At 32.0% G+C, this 21,332-nt stretch overlaps 2 protein-coding genes across 2 annotated transcripts; one reads left to right on the forward strand and one right to left on the reverse strand.

The window, feature by feature from the left end:
• Positions 1 to 8,737: 8,737 nt before the first annotated feature.
• Positions 8,738 to 11,259, forward strand: LOC107959138 (L-type lectin-domain containing receptor kinase SIT2). The gene has a single exon (XM_016895124.2). The coding sequence runs from the start codon at positions 8,899 to 8,901 to the stop codon at positions 10,990 to 10,992; it is 2,094 nt and encodes a 697-aa protein (XP_016750613.2). The 5' UTR covers positions 8,738 to 8,898; the 3' UTR covers positions 10,993 to 11,259.
• A 994-nt stretch (positions 11,260 to 12,253) lies between these two features.
• LOC107960834 (L-type lectin-domain containing receptor kinase IV.2-like) lies at positions 12,254 to 13,370 on the reverse strand. The gene has a single exon (XM_016897104.2). The coding sequence runs from the start codon at positions 13,200 to 13,202 to the stop codon at positions 12,552 to 12,554; it is 651 nt and encodes a 216-aa protein (XP_016752593.2). The 5' UTR covers positions 13,203 to 13,370; the 3' UTR covers positions 12,254 to 12,551.
• Between the last annotated feature and the right edge of the window lie 7,962 nt (positions 13,371 to 21,332).

Raw genomic sequence — 21,332 nt, forward strand, 5'->3', positions numbered from 1 at the left:
AAGAACACATCTGGTTTGGAACAAAGCGAACAAAGTGGAAGCGTCCACATATGGTGCCCCACCCCCAACTGGTTCTTTCCAGGCAAATGCTGTCCGTACAGGTTCTGCAGCAGCTTTCATGTCATCAGACTGTGGGAAGGGATGGGGGGATAAGGCGAGCGGTGTGAGCAGGGGAATTGGAGTTGCAGCAGCCTTACAAGTCCCAGCAGAAAACCCAAAATCTGGTTTGACGTGATCAGTCTCAAGCGATGCCGGGGCATGCATTTGTAGCCTGGTCCTGGACATGGTGGGTTGCTTCCCTTCTTTGCTATTGCCCATTCCCATAAATACGTTGTCAAATATGTTGCTGTTACCCCCCTCCATTGAATTTGAAACTTGGCAGAGAATAATTGATATGAATCAATTGTTAAATTACGAAAGGGATGATTGGGTGAGTGAATCAAGAACTTGTCTTGGAAACCGGGAAAATGGGCTCGTTATAACAGGGTGGGTTATTTCAAAGAGAGTTATGAACTGATGGGCAGCGGTCACTTAACTCATAATTATTAACATTTAGGGGATTATTTTATTTTAGTGGCTAATAATATTCTTCCATTAAAGAATGAACAGTTATCCAAAGTCAAATATTTGATCGTTGTTTTTCCATACATGTTTTCCTTTTAACCGCAACAAACAAATTGCTTTTGTTTCTAAACAGAAAAAAAAAGGGCTTGTAATTTCAAGTATTTTTTTAGTAAGAACCAACAGAAGAATGATTTAACAAATTTGGGTGCAAAAATATTTTAGCTTAATTCAAAGTCAAACTCATTCATTCAACAGCTAAATTGTTTTGCGGAAGATCTGTTGTAGCCTCAACTTTTTATTTTTGGGGTAAATATAAATTTTGCTACCTGTACTTGACGTCAGGGTTCAAATTGGTACATAAAGTTTATTTTTTATCCAATTAGATACTTAAAGTTTAGCTTTATGGTTCAATTTAATTTAAAGTTGATTTATATATAATTAAATACTTGAATTTGACCTTTTAATCCAAATTAGTAATTAATTATTTGAACTAATTTGAACTATGAAATCAAGTTCAAGTACCTAATTTGACAAAAAAAATTAGTACCAAATTAAACCTCAAGTTCAAATTTAAATGCTTAATTGGACAAAAAAAACAATATTCAGTTAGATGCTAATTTTAATGGAAGGTTAGGAGACTTTGGTCTTGCCCGATTATGTGATCATGGTTCGACTCTACAAACTACTAGTCCGGTTGGGACTATAGGATACATAGCACCAGAGCTAACTCGAACTGGCAAGGCTACTACCAGCACTGATGTGTTTGCCTTTGGAATCTTTATGCTTGAATTAGCAAGTGGAAGGAAACCCCTGGAGCCACAACTAGAGCCTGAAGAGACGTTTTTGACTGATAGGGTTCTTGAATTATGGAAAGCAGGAGCTATTCTCGATGCCGCCGATCCTAGACTGGAAGCGAATATGCGGCAGATGAAATGGAGTTCGTTTTGAAACTAGGCCTTCTCTGTACAAACCCCATAGCAGCAAATAGGCCGAGCACGAGGCAGATGGTACAATATTTGGAAGGAATTGTTACCTTGGCGCCCGGGATACCGTTGGATGGTGTTACTGTTAGAACTGATAAGATGACAGTTGAACACACAGCATCTACAGATTGTGTTGTGTCTTTAGCGACATCATATGAAGAAAATTCAGTTTCTGCCAATTCCTGTTCTAGCTCCATGTCCATCCTAAGCAGCGGCCGTTGAATCCATAACGTCGATCATCTTGGTAAAAAATAAGTGTTGTGTCAGTTAAATGCAAGAACGAAAGATGAACATCAGCAGTGTATAGTTAGCCACAGTTTATAAGCTTCTATTAGCCAATATTATGCTACATTCAAAATATACGAATTCAATGTCAATATATACATTTACATCTTTCTTCAGTTACAGTTAGAATCTTATGCATTACTAGTGCTAAGAATGGAACGTTAAGTTCCCCTCTTGATGACATCCTGAATTTCATTCCACCAGCGGCCACACTCAACTAGTTTTTTAACTACTGATTTCTCTTTAGATCTCTATAGTCATAGCCTCTCTCTCTCTCTCTCTTTTTCTTTTTTGCTTTATTAAATGAGATTTTATTCATACAAAGAATCATGCAAGCCTGCTGTAATAGCAGTGATTATTACGTAAACACCCAAAACAACTGCAAAAGTTCATCAAAACTGAAGTTCGAATCCCCCGATATTTGCATAATCTTTTTCTATACCTAAAGTAAACTACGGCCTTCTTTGTAACAAAAATTGTTGATATTCCGGATATGGTGTTTGCTCGATATCAGATATTTTTTAGTGTCGCATACAAATGAAGTTGGAGATAAAAGAAAAAAAAAACTTGAATGAGGGCTGGAAAACTTGTTATGGAATTTATGTAAATGAAACCTGATTCTGTTTTTTTTTTTTTTTAATATGAGGAAAGCACAATTGTAATTCGCTTAATAACTATTTCACCTTTATACAGTAGTACAATTCTCACTGTTGGTCTTTTTTTTATTTATTATTTTATCACTTTATCTATTTATTTTCATTCCATCTCTCAGGTTAGCCTTTGAACATTTTTATTAAAAAATTCACCTTGCTATTTAAATCAATCAAATACCAACATGTGAACAATACACGTGGACATTTTATTAAGCCTATCATTAAGGGATGAACAGGGAATACATTTTTTTTAATGAAAGTAAAAGAAATAAAATGACAGAAAAAATGATAAAAATATAAAAATGAGAAATTCGAACCAAAAACATGCATTAAGCTTCTTTTTTTTTTAATTTATTACGTGAAAAGCACAAAATAAGAGTTTAGAGGTAGTTTAAAGATTAATCACCCACCAGAGAGGACAAATAGTCAATGTTAAGGATGAGTAGTTGTTATTCCAGCCGTTAGTGTTAGCTAAGTTTGTTACGAGACTGTTAGCAAGTCTGTTGTAGAGCTGTTAATTCTAAAGCTCTATAAATACTGTCGTCTAAGTGTACAAAGGCAGATTTAAGTCCAAATACAAAATTTGATTTCTTCTTCAGTCTTTAGCATAATTTTCTTCAAGTCTCAAATAGTTTTAGTGCTTGTAAGTCTCAAGCTTACCTGTTTTTCTTCAGTCAAGATTGCAGCCAAGCTTACAAAACATCTATAGGTTTTGTAAGGTGTAAACAAGCCCATCGATGGCACGCATGCTATATATCAGTCAAGATTGCTGAATATCTGTAATTTTCTGAGTATTTCTTTACATATAAGAAGGGTGTAATTAAACAAATCCATCGACGACATGCTTGCTATCAGCAAACTAGTGGAAGCCGTAAGTTTAAGCAGATTTGGGCTTTTTTTTTGGGTTAATGGAAATTTTAATCATCCAAAAGAAGTCCAAGATAGCGCCGAAAGATTTTCCTTTACAGTTTGCTCTATCTTGCCATGAGCCAAGAACAGCATTATAGGAGCAACCCTGCAAATTTCATTCCAAAACCTATTCCAAAATGGCAGCTTACAATTTCTCCTTCATCTGTCATATCAGGGTCATCTAAACCTATTGGCAGATGGCTTAGTTCCATCTGGGTTAGCCTTGCCTTCCATATATATCAACTTCCTCAAACATCACACAAGGGGCTAAGCTTCAAGCTCCTTTTGTTTATGTGTAGATCACTCCTGGTCTCAGTGAAACCATTTCAAAGAATGAATCTTCAGTTCCTTTCGTGGTCCATTGCCGTCGGTCGAAGAATAAAATATCTGAAACCTTCTACTTGTTGAACTCACTTACCTTGTTGAGTTGAACTACATTGGCTGGTAATCTATCACCGCCAGTGAGAAGGGTGGAAATGGGAGTGATGCAGAGGCAAGCGCGAGAGGTTTGAAGAGGGAAGTGGAATTTTGGGGTTGAGGGTAAAAAATTGTTTGGCCTGTGTGTGGGTTACTAAATTAGCTTATCGGTTGACATGGGTAGCTTAATCAATAAAATCTTAAAAATGACTCTATTGAAGCAGGTGATGGTGTCACAGTGTGACAATCAACTTTCTCTTCCTCGGATAAATTCACGTTTCTACCAATGCTCAAGCTGGTTGTTCTTGCAGTACTGTGATTTCTTTCAAACAGAAACAGAACTCCATTCATTAATTAATCAACATAGTGATACTCGTTTGGTTCTTACCATCCTTAAAATGTGATACTGATAAATTTCAATTCTAATATTCTTATTGTCAATGATCTCTCTCTCTCTCTCTGTGGTTTTTTTTAATGTCTTGCAAGACAAATGTAAACCAAGGCAGCGGCGATACCTGTGTTTTAGGATGCTTTTTAAAGAATCAATAAAGAATATATTATAATGGTGGAGGGAATTAAGCATTTTAGTAGTTAGATAATAAAGAAAGATATAAATAAGTGTGGAGAATAATGGTAAGATATAGTGTATTTTTTAATAAAAAAAATAAACTTAAATCTTAAAAGTAATATTATTGAAAAAATTAACTACCAACTTAAACACTAATTCTAAACATGCCAAATAAATTAAAGTGGCGAAGCTTAGGGTTGCTCGCGACTTGCAGGTATGTGGAGAACTTTTGTCTTAGGTTCGACAAGCTAGAATATCCAATGGTGATTTTATTTGTCTTGTAATTTATGTTGTGTACTAACGAGTACATTGAAAGCTAAAAGTTAGTCTGTTCATCCAAGTATCATGCTATTTAAGTGTTTGAAGTTTCTAATTAATAGTTTCATAAATTAATTTTATGCTTGTTTTCAATTTAAAATATTGTTATACTTTCATTCGCGTCAAGACACGTGGCAAGTTAGAAAGGTGTCCAAATAATTAGACTATTATTAACAAACTGGAAGGTCACTTACAAGTTTTTCTTTTCGAGATGACCATTCAAACAAGTGCAAGCCATGCACTATCCGAATACCTAAGCTTCATTGGAAATAAGAAATTGTTGGTCACCAAATATTACGTAGGTTTAACTGTTCCATACCATCTAGGTAGAATAAATGATAAGATCTGTCTTATCACATATATCATTGTCTCATCAAAGACATCCACCCCATGCATCTCGTAATGATGGCTTAATGCAAGTCCAATACATTAACGTGACCTTACTCGAATCCTTCCCTATAAATGCCTCTTGGAATAAGGAAAAAGAGATCGACTCTCCAAGAAATCAAATCTATATTCTTCTAACTTACCTTTAGGCCTTAGCCTTCATATTCCACTTATCTTCACTCTTTGTAACCTTCGACTCTTCACCCTGACCGGATAAATCGGCCTATATAGTAACCATCATTCTCTCATTCATATTCCCCCACTCTTTGTAACTTCCGACTAGAAAAACCAACTTCCATAACAATCATCACTCTCTCATCCATATTCCCTCCTTATTGTATAATTGTATCAACAAATATCAACATCATCAAATCTAAAACTCTCAAACTTTTGATCTTAAAAAAATTCACTAAAATTGAATTTAACGTCAACTACCTTAATATACGTTACTCAATAATGGTGAGGCCTCCTTTTCTGAAACTTTGTTCATAATAAGAAGAAAAAAGAATTCCCCACTCAAAGGAGACCAACATTTTTCTACCTTTTTACAGTATCTCAACTGCTCAACAATAAAGTTGGCTAACTTTGACAAATTTGAGATTGTTGTTTTAATTATTACATAAAAATGTTAAATATATTATTGGTCCCTAACTCTTTACCAAATTAAAATTTAATTCTTATATTTTTATTTTTTAAGAATATAATCTTTTTATTTTTCAAATTTCAAAAATAAAATTCAATTGTTAATATTTCGATTTGCATGTACCAACCAAGATTGTATAACAGACTATTTCTCAATAAGTTACTAGCTAAATAAGGATTGAAAATTATTTGTAGAAATTTTATAAAAATATTATGGTAAGGAAGTGGCTAAATTTGTGAATATCTACTTGCATGCCCCAGTCAAGGTTGCAAAACATCTACCTGCAAGTATTTGTTGAGCTGGGTAAACAAGGCAATGATGGCATGCATGTTCTGACAAATTCTCGATGGTTGCAAGTTAGTGAGATAAGGATTCGAGGATTTCCTATATTAATATAATTAAGGTGGTTGAGAATCTGTAAAGAATGCCTGAATTTGTCAATATCCTGATGGCTAGTGTGTTCAAATTATTGAACCCCCCTTGCTCTACATAGGTCAATGTTTTTATTTCCTAAATACAAAAATAATTATTTAATGACTAAACCACCTTCTCTATCAAACATCTACACTTGTGTCTTCTCTACTTCCCCTTTTCACATCAAATTAATTATTATTTCTCCTCTATAAATCCATGCCAAAAATACGTTATTAACTTATATTATATATAATAATTAAAAAAATATTATCAATTGAGTCTTAATCTGATGAGTGTGGATATTATTTTTGTCAATATAGAAGGATGTATACTGAAGTACATTATCTTCTTATTTATACATTGGAGAGGAACTATAGATAATTTTAGACATCGTGCTAAAAAAAATCAAAGTTAAATACAAAATATATCATATTAATTTAAATTTATTGATATAAAAAATAAAAGTTTCTCCTTCTTATGTAAAAAATATTCGGATATCTTAGATAATGATATATGACAAAGAAGAAGACATTTTTAAAAAGGAAAATATAAATGGACTAGTTACTGTCCAATGCTCCATATTTATACCTCAGCTTTACAAAACAGAACAGAAACCAAAGAAGTGAAGCCAAGCCGCCCTTGGCTCTTCAACATATGCTAAGGTCATTACTCTTTTATTCTATCCTTCTTTTTTCGGAAAAAAAAAACTAATTAGTGATTTAGAAGATAATTATTTTGAATAAATGCTGATTTACTTTGGAAAAAAATGGACCAATTGATGACATCATCTATCTATAATAATGTAAACTATGTGGTGGCTGAATTAGGAAGATGCTTTGACAGTGACATAAAAATCCATTAGAGGGAAGAAAAAAATTAATTGCATGCCTCATGCCTTTGAGCTTTGACACATAAACAAATAACTAAATCAACTTTAATAATGATAATAATAATGATAATATAGCATAAAGAATTGCAGCCGGAATCTGGTGAGTGTTTTATATTGGTGTAGTTATTTTTTTATACATTTTAAAAATATGCTTATATTCTATTTAAATATGTATAAAATAATACGAATATTCTAAAAAACGAAAAATTAATTAGAAAATATAGTTTTTAAAAACGAAAAATTAATTAGAAAATATAGTTTTTTTATCACGTGTAAATAAAAATAATAAACGTTATTAGATCGATTTGCTTATTTCAAACTCTCCAATTTCAAAATTAATAAGCTTTATTTGAAAAATATATATAATACTAAATTTAGTTCTTAATGCTTATTGTTTTTGTCACTTTGACCATTATTTTTTAGCTAAATTTAACTCTTAACTTTAAAAAAAATTAAATTTAACTATTAATATTTCTAAAAGAAATAAATTGTTGTTCTTTTAATGAAAATATTTATTAAAAAGTTATTTTTTTAAACATGATGGCTTGAATAATAATATACATGTACTTCATGCTAATTTTTTAAAACTTTTATGAAATTTTTTAATAATTTTTTGAATTTAAATATTTTTATTTTTATATTTTTAAATTTATTTATTGAGATAAATAATGTCATGTCAACATAAAAATACACGTGGACTACGGTGTGGATTGTCACACCAATATTGTTTAAAAAATCAATGTTTTAGTTAGTATCTTCGTTAAAAAGATAATTTGACTATTTTTTAAAAGGTTGAAGATCAAATTTAATTAAAAATAATAATAGCTAAATTGACAAAAAATGTAAATATTGTGGGTTAAATTTGACATTATATAAATAATAATTATAAGCTTTTAGGCTCAATGATACGAAGTTGTCTCAATTAAATGTCTTTTATCTATTTAAAGGTTTATAAATAAAAGTTTATTGCTTGCACGATAAAAGTATTATGAAGTTTATTGTATTAAGAATTAGATTGCGTTTTGTCTATTTGCTCAAAAAATAGAAAATTTTGTCTCTATATGTTAAATAAAAAAAATAAACAGGTTTTTTAAACTAAAATTTTTATTTATTTTACAATTAAAAACTAATTTAAATATGTTAACATGAGGAATACACGACACATCACATGTAATTATTTGGTTATTCTATCAATTACATTGATTTTTAACAATAAAAATAGATGAAAATTTTAACAAAAATAATTAATTTACTTATTGATATAACATATAAAAATTTATTTATTTATCTTTTAATAAAAAATAAAATATAATAAAACTTGTAGTTTAAATTTTAAACCCAAAAGTAGTGGAAATTAAAGTAAAAAAAATCTAAATTCCCCGGTACGCGGATGAGTGGAAAGGAAACTTTTTCAAAAGTCAAACATATATATTTTTTGTCACTACGGCAATGTGTTGTAATTTCGAAAATTGCACGAAAATGTTTGCCAATTGTTGGACTTTTTTCCCTTTAGAAGTTCTTTGGTAGTGTATAGTGTAAACTTCAAATATATATATATTTTAATTTTTAGAAAGAAAAAAAAAGCTTAATTTTTCTTAAACCATGTAGCGGGCAATTAAGTTGGACCCAATGTTTAGGTGAATATAACCTAAATTTTCCCTTTGGTGTGACATGCATGATTTCGATAATTTTGTCTATTGAATCTTTCAAAATTAAAATCGTTGAATTATTATGCATAAGATTATTCATGACAGATTCATTTAATAAATTGCTGCAAATTGTTGGTCCAGGAAATAAACAAAAAGTATATGTTATGCAGGTTGTTCTCTTAAACAGTAACACCTAGGAAGCTTTTCAGTCTTTTAACAATGGCTCCTGCTTTTACATCAGTCCATTTTTGGCTGTTTTCGTGCCTGGTGGCTGTGATTTCCATGGCAAAGGCTCAAGAAACTGAAGAATTCATTTATAACCATGGCTTCCGTGATGCGAAACTACAACTTGATGGGAGTGCCAAAATCCGATCCAATGGTCTATTGCAGCTCACCAATAATTTAAAACTGCTGCAAGGCCATGCTTTCTACCCATCTCCTATAAACTTCAATGTTTCTTCGTCTTCAAGTTCAGCTGGATCGCTTTCCTTCTCCACGAATTTCGTAATCGCCATCGTTCCTGGATCCAAAGAATCTAGTGGCCATGGACTTGCCTTTGTCATATCAGAATCCACGGATTTTAGCCATGCTCAGGCAGTCCAATTTCTGGGACTCGTTAATGAGTCAAACAATGGCAATTCCTCCAACCATTTCTTCGCTGTGGAGTTTGATACCATCTTCAGTATTGACGTGGGCGACATAGATGACAATCATGTAGGAATTGATCTGAATGGCGTGAAATCAAACAAATCCGTTAAAGCAGGATATTTTTCCAATGAAGAAAGGAAGAATAAGACTTTGGACCTCAAAAATGGACATCCAATACAGGTTTGGATAGACTACAATGGTGAAGAAGAAATGCTCAACGTAACCTTGGCACCAGATAAAACCCCAAAACCAGACCAACCTCTCTTGTCGACATCAATCGATCTCTCGGGTATTCTAAAGGATGTCATGTATGTTGGTTTCTCTGCTGCGACTGGTTCAATTCAAAGCGCTAGTAGTATCCATTATATTCTAGGGTGGAGCTTCAATAGAAGCGGAGAAGCACAAGGCCTGGACATATCCAAGCTTCCAAAGCTTCCCAAAAATGGTGGACAAAGAAATACAGTTCGATTGATTTCGATCATTGCAGCTGTTGCTTTGCTGTTAATAATCATTGGAGCAGCATATGTTTACAGGATGAAGAAATACGAGGAAGTACATGAAGACTGGGAAAAGGAATATGGACCTCAAAGGTTCTCTTACAAGACACTGTACAAAGCGACCAAAGGTTTCAAAGACAAGCAACTTCTTGGATCGGGAGGTTTCGGGAAAGTTTATAAAGGTACACTCCCTTATTCCAATGAACAAATTGCAGTAAAGAAAGTATCCCATGAAACAAATCAGGGGATGAAGGAGTTTGTTTCAGAGATTGTTAGCATGGGAAGGCTAAGGCATAAGAACTTGGTGCGGCTTCTTGGGTATTGCAGGCGTAAGAAAGAACTCATTTTGGTATATGATCTTATGGAAAATGGCAGCCTTGACAAGTTCCTCTTCGACGATTATAAACCCACCCTTACTTGGTTTCAAAGGTTCCAAATCATCAAAGGGGTGGCATCGGCTCTTCTTTATCTCCATGAAGAATGGGAACAAGTTGTGCTCCATAGAGACGTCAAAGCCAGCAACGTTCTCTTAGATTCCAATCTAAATGGACGGCTCGGAGATTTCGGTCTTGCCAGATTGTACGACCGTGACGGCGATCCACAAACGACTCGCCTCGTAGGAACACTAGGATATATCGATCCGGAACTCACCCGAATGGGAAGGGCTACTAAAGCTGCCGATGTGTTTGCTTTCGGGGCTTTTCTTCTTGAAGTTGCTTGTGGGAGGAAGCCATTTGAACCAAATGCACCACCCCAAGACATTTTTCTAGTTGATTTAGTCAATAGGTGCTGGAAAAGAGATGCCATTGTTGATGTTATCGATCCAAGATTACAAGGCAATTACGGGGTGGAGGAGATTGAGAAGGTTCTGAAACTAGGCCTGCTTTGTTCCAACCCCAAACCAGATTTGAGACCCACCATTAAAGAAGCGGTGAGCTATCTGGAAGGCACTGCCAGTTTGCCTGACATACCACTTGACAATGCCCAAAATAATCCATCTTCTATCCTTCAAACCTTACCATTATCTCCTCAGAGCACTGCTATTAACGTATCTTTAGCAAGTAACGTAGCCTCAGATTGTATAGTTTCTTTTTCTTCATCAGTTGGGACGGGTCTTTCTGTGAATTCCTTGTCGAGTACAGATACAGTTCTTCATATAGGTCGATGATGAGTGCTTTAATGGAAATTTGTTCCTTCTGTTTTTTTTTTCTTTTTTTAGGATTATAAATATTTTGAGAGACGAAAATGGAATTTTCCCTGTATTAACTGAAAATTTTAGTAACTGCTTGAAAATGCAAAGAAACATTAGAGAAAATTGCCCTCTAATCTGTTTGTAATCAAAATTCCATAACCCTTAAGTTAAATTCAATTATGTGATCTTATTGAACAAAAATAAAATTAATCATGTGATCTTAATGTTCCATAAAACCTATCCTCAATGTGTTTGAAGTCCTTGGATTTCCTAATTTTCTCGATTAAGTAACAATAATTACAAAGGTTTGAATATAAAATTAACCTTTAAACTATATTTAAAATTTTTTTAATTAAAAGTGGCACCTAAATAATCAATTTCATCTCATTTTATCTAAGCTGGTATTATGTGTATGTCCAACAAGAACATGTCATGTGTTGTGTTCTTATTGATTAGTATTATATTTTGGGGGCAAAATGATATAATTTGAGAAACAATTTTATAATTAAATCTTTAAAAAAAAACATCAATTATTTATTCTCCTTTTTTAAGTCAAACAACAAAATGAGAGCTAGAAAATTTGGAATTCAATAGTCAATTCTGGCAGCTGACGATTATAAGAGATTAATTAAGTCTAATAGAAATCGACTTCAATCTTATCACTTCACATTGTTTACTTTTTCTGTAAAGTCGTATTTTAATATAAATATCTGTGTGCAATCATTTTAGGTTATGTTTAATAAATATTGATTAAATTTCAAGTTTTACAACTTTATTATTTTTTAAAATGTTAGATTACGTATTCTTCATAAAAATATACATATTTGTTTAGATTTATATTATGGTAACAACCACCTTTCTTTATTTCTTAACTGACGTGAGATGGAACAATGAGTTTAAACATTAAATACAACATCATTTGAGAAAGTAAAAGTAAATGATAGAGTAGCTGCATATGTAGCTTTTTAAAATTAATTAATATTGTGATAGTTTGTGTGTTGATCTAATGGTTATTAGAACCTTTACCGCCTCTGATGTGACTGGATTTGAGTCGTGCTAGTTGCGTTGCTGTTAAGACTTGTCCTACTATAAAGTTCACCAAAAAATTAATTAATTTACAAAATATAGTGACATTTTAACTACTATTCAGATTAATCTGGTCATTAACCAAGATTGATGGTGGGTAAGTTTTGGATCAATCAAATAATAACTCGTATTACAGATTAAGAGTGATGGTAACTAAAGGGTAGGATGATAAATAAACAAACTAAAAGATCAAAGCTTTGCTCACAATGATAAATTCAAATGATCTTACAATTAATATTTTGTGTTTGAAAAAAAATACTAAACATATATTTTGCTACTTCAATTTGGTTTCAAGGCTTAAATTGGTATTTAAGAACATACATCTCTGTGAAGAACAACTTGCTCCCACTCTTCATGAAGGTAAAGCAGTGCAGATGCTACTCCTTTAAGATTCTGAAACCGTTGATCCCAACTAAGGTTTGGCTTTGAATTGTTAAATAGGAATTTGTCTAGACTTCCATTAGGCATATATTCATTTCATAGACCAAGAGAAGCTCTCCTTTTCGCCGGCAGTAGCCGAGGAGCTGCACCAAGTTCCTATGCCTTAACCTTCCCATGCTCACAATTTCTGAAACAAATTCCTTCATTCCTTGTTCTGAATTATGGGAGATTCTCTTGACTTCAACTTGTTGGCTTGAAGACGGTAACACTACTCTATAAACCTTTCCGAAACCCCCACGTCCTAGTAGCTCTTTCTCTTTAAAACCCTCTGTTGCTTTATAGAGATCCTTGAAAGAAAATCTTTGAGGGCTATATTCTTTTTCCCAGTCTTCGCGTATCTCTTCATATGTTTTCCTTCTTACAACATATGCAAATGCACCACCAAAGATTGTCACAAGCAAAGCAATCACAACTATTACAGGGATAATAATTTGTAAATCTCCATTCGCCTTTAATTTTCTCCGAGGAAGTGAAGGAAGCTTTGAGTAGTCTAGGCTTTGAGCTTTCCCAATTTTACTGAAGCTCCACCCCAGAATATACTGGCTGCTAACCACTTCACCAGTCGATGAAGAGAAACCAACATACATAGAATCCAATAAACCATTAGAAAGATCAACGGTTGTTAATAAAAGCAGTTGGCTCGGTTTGTTGCTTCCCATAGGAGCTAGTGTTACATTCAGCAACTTGTCCACTTCCTCGAATCGATCCACAGCTGCATTGGATTTCCATTTAAGAGTTCCAAGCTTCTATTTTGCCCTTCATCTTCGACGAAGTATGCTGTCGAAGCTGTTTCCAAAGATCTCAAGTTGTTCACGTCAATGCCAACATGACCCCCGTTGATGTCTCCAAATTCAGGGCTTTGAACTGTGTCTAGCTCTATAGCAAACACATGGTTTGAAGAAAGGCCATTGCTTGAAGAATTAAAAAGTCCCAAGTATTGGTTTGAAATAGCCCCTGTCAGCTCCATGGTAGGTGCAATAGTGAACGCAATACCATGGCCACCAATAGGATCGGTCTCTTCTGGGACAATGGCAAACACAAAGTTGGTCGAAAATGAAAGGGAATCAGAGATGTTAGATGAGGATTTGTTGAACTTGAGGGGAAAAGGGAAGAAAGCACGGCCGATTTGTCTCTTTGAAGTGTTGGTTAGCTGTAATAGACCATTGGGTTGAATCTCAGCAATCCCATTGTGATGCAGGTTGGCTCCATTAAAGCCATTGAAGATGAACTGGTTTTCCACTAGGGAATGGGATAGCGCAAACTGCTCTAACAACATAAGAAATGTCATCAGAATAGGGATTGATCGAAGAACTGCAGTAGCAGCCATTGATAGAAGAAAAAAAAAAGATGGCAAAATCAATTTTTGTTTATATCAAGAATCTAACTGTGAGTTCTTTTCCGTCCTTTATATTTCCAAGGATTTGCAACAGTCAATAGCTTTGACTTAATCTCTCGGAGCTTTACTTGGTCTAAATTTTATCGCCAAAATAGAAATATCCATAATTTCGTAGATGCCCTCGTTTTATGTAAGAGTTGAAAGAGCAATAGAAAACTTTAGTCTCCATTTGAAAGGGTATGCTTTTTTCTTGAAGTTGGCCTGCATGCAGCACATGAAGCAGCCAAGAAGCAAAACAAGCCGCCCAAGCTATGCATGTTGCAGTTGAAGGCAATGCTGCTGATTTTGTTACTTCAAATTGATATTTTGTAACTTAGTTTGATTAGAACTAGGTTGGTAATGTACTTGATGTAATTTTGTTGACGTTTGAGCTGATAAATCAGCTTTACCAAGTGTGCAAGTATAGGTTATCATGTTTCAATGTAATTAGTGGAGGTAGGTAAGTGATCAGGTAAAATTTGCTTAGTTTTTTACTAGCTTATGTTTGGTATATGTATTGGCATTATGCCATCTTTGAAAAGGTTAATGAAATTTATCAGAATTCATCACAAAACTCTTTTTTCCTTTGCTTTCATTTATCATTCAAGCAAATTCTGTTTTGTTTGTTCACCAAGCAACGAGCCTTCAAGCTCAAGGTTCTGTCAAACCTTCGTTCATCTTTGTTCTTAGTTCCAACATTTTTTTTTTCCATTTTTCATGAAGAAAGTTTCGAAAAGGAGGCCCCAGCATGAGATAGACTGGCTTTGATATGGAATCTTATTAGATTCATCAATGTTGAGAACAGTGTAAAGGATATAGAGGTGATTACCGAGCTAGGTAACGTATATTATGATTGTTTACATTCAATTCAATTTTGGTGTATGTAGGACCGGCGACTTGGGATCTAATAAATACTAATATTTTTCAATCCTTTTCATTTTCTTGTAGGGAGTGCTTTTCTCTCAGCATGCTAATATTTTTCAACAGATTAGGGGAGAAGTTATTTCTTGGTTACAAATTTGATGATGTTGAACCTTCAAACTGAGATTTTCGGCAATCCAGAAATGAGAAAGGTGTCTTGGCATCAGGGATTAAATTTACCCTTCACTTGGTTCCAATATTATTTTCCTTCCTATTCATAACCGCAATATACAAGAAAAAAAATTGAGGGGGCAGGGATCAATTTAAGTTACCAGATGACCTACATCAACCTCACAAATTTTCAAATAATATTTCAATAGTTATAAATAGTCATAATTATTTAAGTAGATATTTATTAAATAGTTATGTTTATTGCTAAAAATATGACTATTCATGTAATAATCTAATTTTCAGTGGTGTCGGAACAGTGATTCGAGATCACTAAATCCGACAAATGAGCAGGAAATATTATTAATTTAGTGAGTATAAATTAAATGTGAAGTTATGAAAAATTTTGAAATAGTGAATTGTAATACCCCATACCTGTACCTGAGACCGGGATAGGATACGAGGCATTACCGAAATTTTCAGAATAATTTCAATTAATTTATATTATTTAGTATTCATTTTCATGTTTCATGTAACATCCTTTTCATATATTCAATTCAAAATATCATATAAAATACGATACAATACTTAAATTGTCATATTTACTTGCTCATTCAGGGTATCCGAACCTACCTGACTAAATTGCAGAAATACCAAGATTTAGGGGCATATTGGTAATTTACCATTTTCTTAAATTTCACCCAATCTTAAATTGATAATTTCATTTAATTTATTAATTTAGATAATAAAACAATTTGTTCCCTTCAATTTAGTCATTTTTGACATTTTTATAAAATTGCCCCCTAAAGTTTTACTTTTATTCAATTTAGTCCATGAGCTTAAAACATGCAAATTAGCCATGCTAACTGAATATTCATATATATTTTTTCCTCCTCCTCCTCTCCATTCCACATCCTTAATGTATATAACATTCTTGTAAGTACGATTTCACAATTTACTTATTAATACTCACATCAATCTGTTCACACGAATCATAGTCACTCAATTATTTATAATTCGAGCTACGGAGCTCAAAATTAAGATCTGTAAATTTTTCCTAAAGCTAGACTCACATATCATTCCACCATAAAATTTTAAGAATTTTTGGTTTAGCCAATTAGTACAGTTTATTCATTTAAGTTTCCCCTGTTTCACTATCCAACAGTTCTGACCTCTCTTCACTAAAAATTAATTATATCACAGTACAAAACTTGGATAATGTTCCCATTGATTTCTATTGAAAATAGACTCATTAAGGATTCTAAGCATGTAAATTTGAGACTCTAATTAATTTTCTCCAATTTTTGGTGATTTTCCAAAGTCAAAGCAGGGGAACCCGAATTCATTCTAACATTGTCTCACAAAATTCATTATATCTCATAATTTACAAATCCATTGCTTACATCGTTTCTTCTATGAAAAACTAGACTCAATAAGCTTTAATTTCATATTTTATTCATCTTCTAATTCGATTTATACAATTTATGGTGATTTTTCAAAGTTAGTCTACTTCTGCTGTCCAATATTGTTTTAGTTCAAGATGTTTATTACCATTTTTCCTCTAAATTTCAAAGGTCATACAATTCAGTCCTTGCTCAATTAGCCCATCTATTAAGCTAATTTTTCTCAATTAACATTTTATTCCATCATTCTAAACTATTACACAATCTTTAAAAATCATAATTTTAACACTAAACCTTAATTCACAACTTTTTCACAATTGGGTCCTAAAATCAATTTCTATTGAAATTACTTGATAAAATCATCAAACAACAAAATCAAAGCTTCAAATTCATTTTATTTCATCATAAACAGCTAACACTTATCAATGATAGCTTTTAATTTTGTTCATAAAATCAAAAACTAATGAATTAAACACTTGGACCTAATTGTAAAAGTCACAAAAACATAAAAATCTCAAAGAAAAGGGTAAGAATTGAACTCACATATGTCAAAGTATGAAAAACCAGCAGCTTTCAGACCTCCCATGGCGTTTTTGCTGAAGAAAAATGATGATATCTCTAGATTTTTCAAATTTGTCTTGTTTTATATGTTTAATTTGTAAAATTTCCCATTTTGCCCTTGTTTCTCCTTGTCTTTTTTGCTGATTTCCAACCGTCCAGCCCATACAATTTGGGTCCAATTGCCTTTTAAATCCCTCTTTTTTAATCACTTAAACTATTTAATCACAATTTAATAAATTTCACACTATTTTCAATTTAGTCCTTTTTAATTAATTGACTAACCAAACGTTAAATTTTTCTAACGAAACTTTAATACTAACTTAATAACACTCCATAAATATTTATAAAAATATTTATGGCTCTGTTTATAAATCCGAGGTCTTGATACCTCGTTTTCAACCAAATTTACCTGATTAATTCTTTTAAAATCGCAAAATTCACTAATTAAAAACAATTCTTTTAAGTTCGCACTTGGCCTATAATTATTATTTGTTAAAATTTCTAAACATACTCGTCGGATTTAGTGATCTTGAATCATTGTTTCCGACACTACTGAAAAATTTGGCTGTTACATGAATAGTGTACTAAAAATAAATATTAAAATAATTAGAATCGAAAATGAGCGATAATTTTAAATCGAGCCCTCGATAATTTTAAATCAAGCCATAAATATTTTTATAAATATTTATAGAGTGTTAATATGTTAGTATTAAAGTTTCGTCAAGAAATTTTAAAGTTATGATAGTTAATTGAACAAAAAGGACTAAATTGTATCAAATGCAAAATTATGGGAAATGATTAAATAGCTTAATTGATAAAATAAAGAGGGTTTAAAAGGAAAATAGACCCAAATTCTATTTGGGCTGGACAGCAAGGGCATGAAATCAGCAAGAAAATAAGGAGAATTAAGGGCAAAATTGGAAAATTGCAAAATTCACTTAATAAAGCTAGGACTAAAGTGGAATTATCTAGATTTCTCTTTATTTTTCTGCATTCTCATCAGAAAAACGCCATGGAAGAGTTCTATTAAGCTGGTTTTTCATATTTTTACTTCAATTAAGTTCAATTCTTGATTATTTCTTGAACTTTTTGTGACTTTTACAACTAGGTCCTATTGTTGAATTCATTAGTTTTTGATTCTATGAAAGAAATTGAAAGTTTCTACACATATGTGCTGGAAGTATATGATGATTTGGCATGGAATTAGAGCTTTAAATTGTTTATATGTTGATTTTATTGTAAGAATTGAATAGAAAGTGAATGTTTGGGACCTAATTGTAAAAGAGTTTAAAGTTAGAGTTTTATGTAGAAATTCTGAAATTAAATAGTTATGAAATAACTTATAATGTTTAGGAAAAGTATTAATTGAGAAAATTATCTTAATTGAGGGGTTAATTGAGCAAGGACTGAATTGTATGAATTGTGAAATTTGGGACAAAATGGAAATCAACATTTTGTACTAAAACTGTTTTGGACAGCAGCAGTAGTCTAACTTTGAAAAAATCACCAAAAATTGTAGAAATGGCATTAGAGGATGAATAAAATATTAAATTAAAGATTATTGAGTCTAGTTTCTTATAGAAGAAATAATGTAAGCAATGGAATTGTAAATCATGAGATATGATAAATTTTGTGAGACAAGGTCAGAATGATTTTGGGTTCCCCTGTTATAACTTTGTAAAATCATAAAAAAACTGGATAAAAATAATTAGGGGCTTAAATTTATATGTTTAGAATTCTGAATGAGTCTATTTTCAAGAGAAACAAACGGGAACATCATTCGAATCCTGTACGAGGAGATAATTAATTTTTAGTGAAGAAGGGTTGGAACTGTCAGACAGCAGAACATGGGAGACTTCAATGAATAAACTGTATTAATTGGCCTAACCAAAAATTATGAAAATTTTATGGTAATAAGATATGTGAATCTAGTTTCTGGGAAAATTTATGTATCTTAATTTGGAGTTCTGTAGCTCAAGATAAAAATAATTTAGTGACTATGACATAGATGGACAACTTGAATATTCACATAAGTAGATAGTGAAAATTATAGATAATGTTACCTACAAGTGTGTTGTTTATACTAAGGATGTGGATGGAGAGGAGGAGGAGGAAAATATACAAAAATATATGAATGACTCGTGTATAAACTGATCACATGCCCGATTATAATCGATAAGTGTTGAATTAGAAACGATATAATGTTTTATTTGGAATATTTATTATGAAATTATGATTATCGCTATAATACAAAAATTGAACTTGCGAGTTTATATAACTAAATTTAGTGCCCATTTGTTAATATTATTAAATTTCAATATTATTTTATGAATGGTGATTAATATTTATGTATGTTAATTGTTGAAAATAATTAAATTATGTACAAAAGTTATGAAATTAAACTGAGAATTTCGGAGGAACGGAACGCAGGAAATGAGTACAATCTTTCAGTGAAAAAGATGAATTGACGGTAAATTACCCAAGTAAACCGAGATTCAGCATTTGTTGCGAATTCTCGTGTTTGCTTTCCGTTTAGCTCGTACGAGCTTTCGTTAACACATATGAGTTTCAGTTAACCCTTTTGGGGTTTCAGTTCAGCTCTGATGAGCTTCAGTTAGCCTCCGGGCTTCCGTTTAGCACTTATGTGCTTCAGTTAGCCTCGGGCTTCCGTTTAGCACTTATGTGCTTCAGTTAGCCTTCGGGCTTCCGTTTAGCACTTATGTGCTTCAGTTAGCCTCCTTGATTTCGGGCTTCAGATCACGATGTACTCAAATCCGTAAGCTGTTCCTTGGATGGACAAGTTGGTAAGTCGTAAATGTAATATGTGGAAAACGAAATGTAAGTAATGTTATCATTATTATTATTGAGCTAAATTATATGATTTTATCATTTAGAGGTTGTGTTTGACATGATATGTTAGTAAATTATGAGTATGTGAATCAAAGTGACAGAATTTAAACACCTAATGAGGTTGAGCTGATTCACACGAATTTGTCATTTGAAATTGTGATTGACAGGAAGAAACAGTGAATTAAATGTTTATCAATGGTTACACATAATTATCTGAAAAACAAGAAAAATGACGGTTATTAATATATGGAAATGTAAGACATTGATATATGAATGTGGAATATGTTTGATAAATGTGTTCATTCTTAACTATGGAATTATGTACCTCATGTGTGCTATTTGCATAAAGATGATATTTCAAATACTTTGGTGAGTAAAGCTTAAATATGAAATAGTATGAAATCGAGACAAGTTGTTATGAAAATATATTTAAATTATCTGTAAGTGTTTTGTACTCCTCGGTAATGCCTCATACTCTGTTCCAGCGACGAATACGGGTAGGAGGTGTTACAATTCATTTGGATAATTAACTAGTTTTAATCTTATGAAGAGACATAAGACTTTTTATAAATAGGAAGAAAATTATATTTGTATGACACACCCAAAAGCTTAGAAACAAAGTTTTTTTTTTCTATTATCCTATCATATTTTATATTTCTAAATTGTTTTATAAAAAAATATTACAAAATTTTTTATAGAAATTAATATTCTTTCTATGCTCCGTTCAATGTTTAATGAATTGTTTTCGTCAATGCAAAGCGTAGACAGCCAAAGGTTTCATTGTATCATCAAGGTTCATTTGTAATAACTCTTTTATATACCATAATATAAGTAAGGACAAAAAGAATCTTAAAAGAAAGTTATGTTGATACAAGTCTTAAAGCCTTCGTTAATTTCTAATAAGTTACTTTCTATCCCACACACCAATAAATATGAGAAAGGATTATAGATATGAAATAGAAATTGAAATTTGTTTGTGTGCAAATATATTGATTTGACAGTTGGCCATAGTTCAATGGGAAATTGTATTTTTAATCGTAAAATTGATTCGTCACTGTTCAATGGAAGGTTATATTTTAAACCTTAAAATGGATCAATAAAAATCTATCTAAAAGAAAAAATTAATGAATAACATCAATGCTTTAAAAATGGAATCCATGATTAGATCGTTTTAACGATACTTAAATAAATAATAAAGAATTTATAAAATAAAAATATTAAAAAATTATATATCAATTGGGTAAACTACAAAAATAATCACTTTTATTTGCCTCAGATTTTATTTTAGTCACTTATATTTGAAATGTTACGTTTTAGTCACTTATATTATCATTTTGTTACGAAGCGGTTACTCTACTATTAAACTCCGTTTCCTCCTTAACAGTAATCCTATATAATAGTCCAAATGAATTTTAAATGCCAATTTGGATGTCCATTTGCTGAGATAAAAATATGTTTTTAATTAAATAAATTTAATTTGAACTATCATATAGGACTGCCGGTAAGTAGGTAATAGAGTTTAACAGTAGAGTAACTACTTTATAACAAAACGACAATATAAATAACTAAAA

The sequence above is a fragment of the Gossypium hirsutum genome, chromosome A05 (assembly GCF_007990345.1).
Source record: "Gossypium hirsutum isolate 1008001.06 chromosome A05, Gossypium_hirsutum_v2.1, whole genome shotgun sequence".
NCBI lineage: Eukaryota > Viridiplantae > Streptophyta > Magnoliopsida > Malvales > Malvaceae > Gossypium > Gossypium hirsutum.

Coding starts and splice junctions, on each gene's coding strand:
- LOC107960834 (XM_016897104.2), bottom strand. CDS start 13,202: ATGGGAAGCAACAAACCGAGCCAACTGCTTTTATTAACAACCGTTGAT.
- LOC107959138 (XM_016895124.2), top strand. CDS start 8,899: ATGGCTCCTGCTTTTACATCAGTCCATTTTTGGCTGTTTTCGTGCCTG.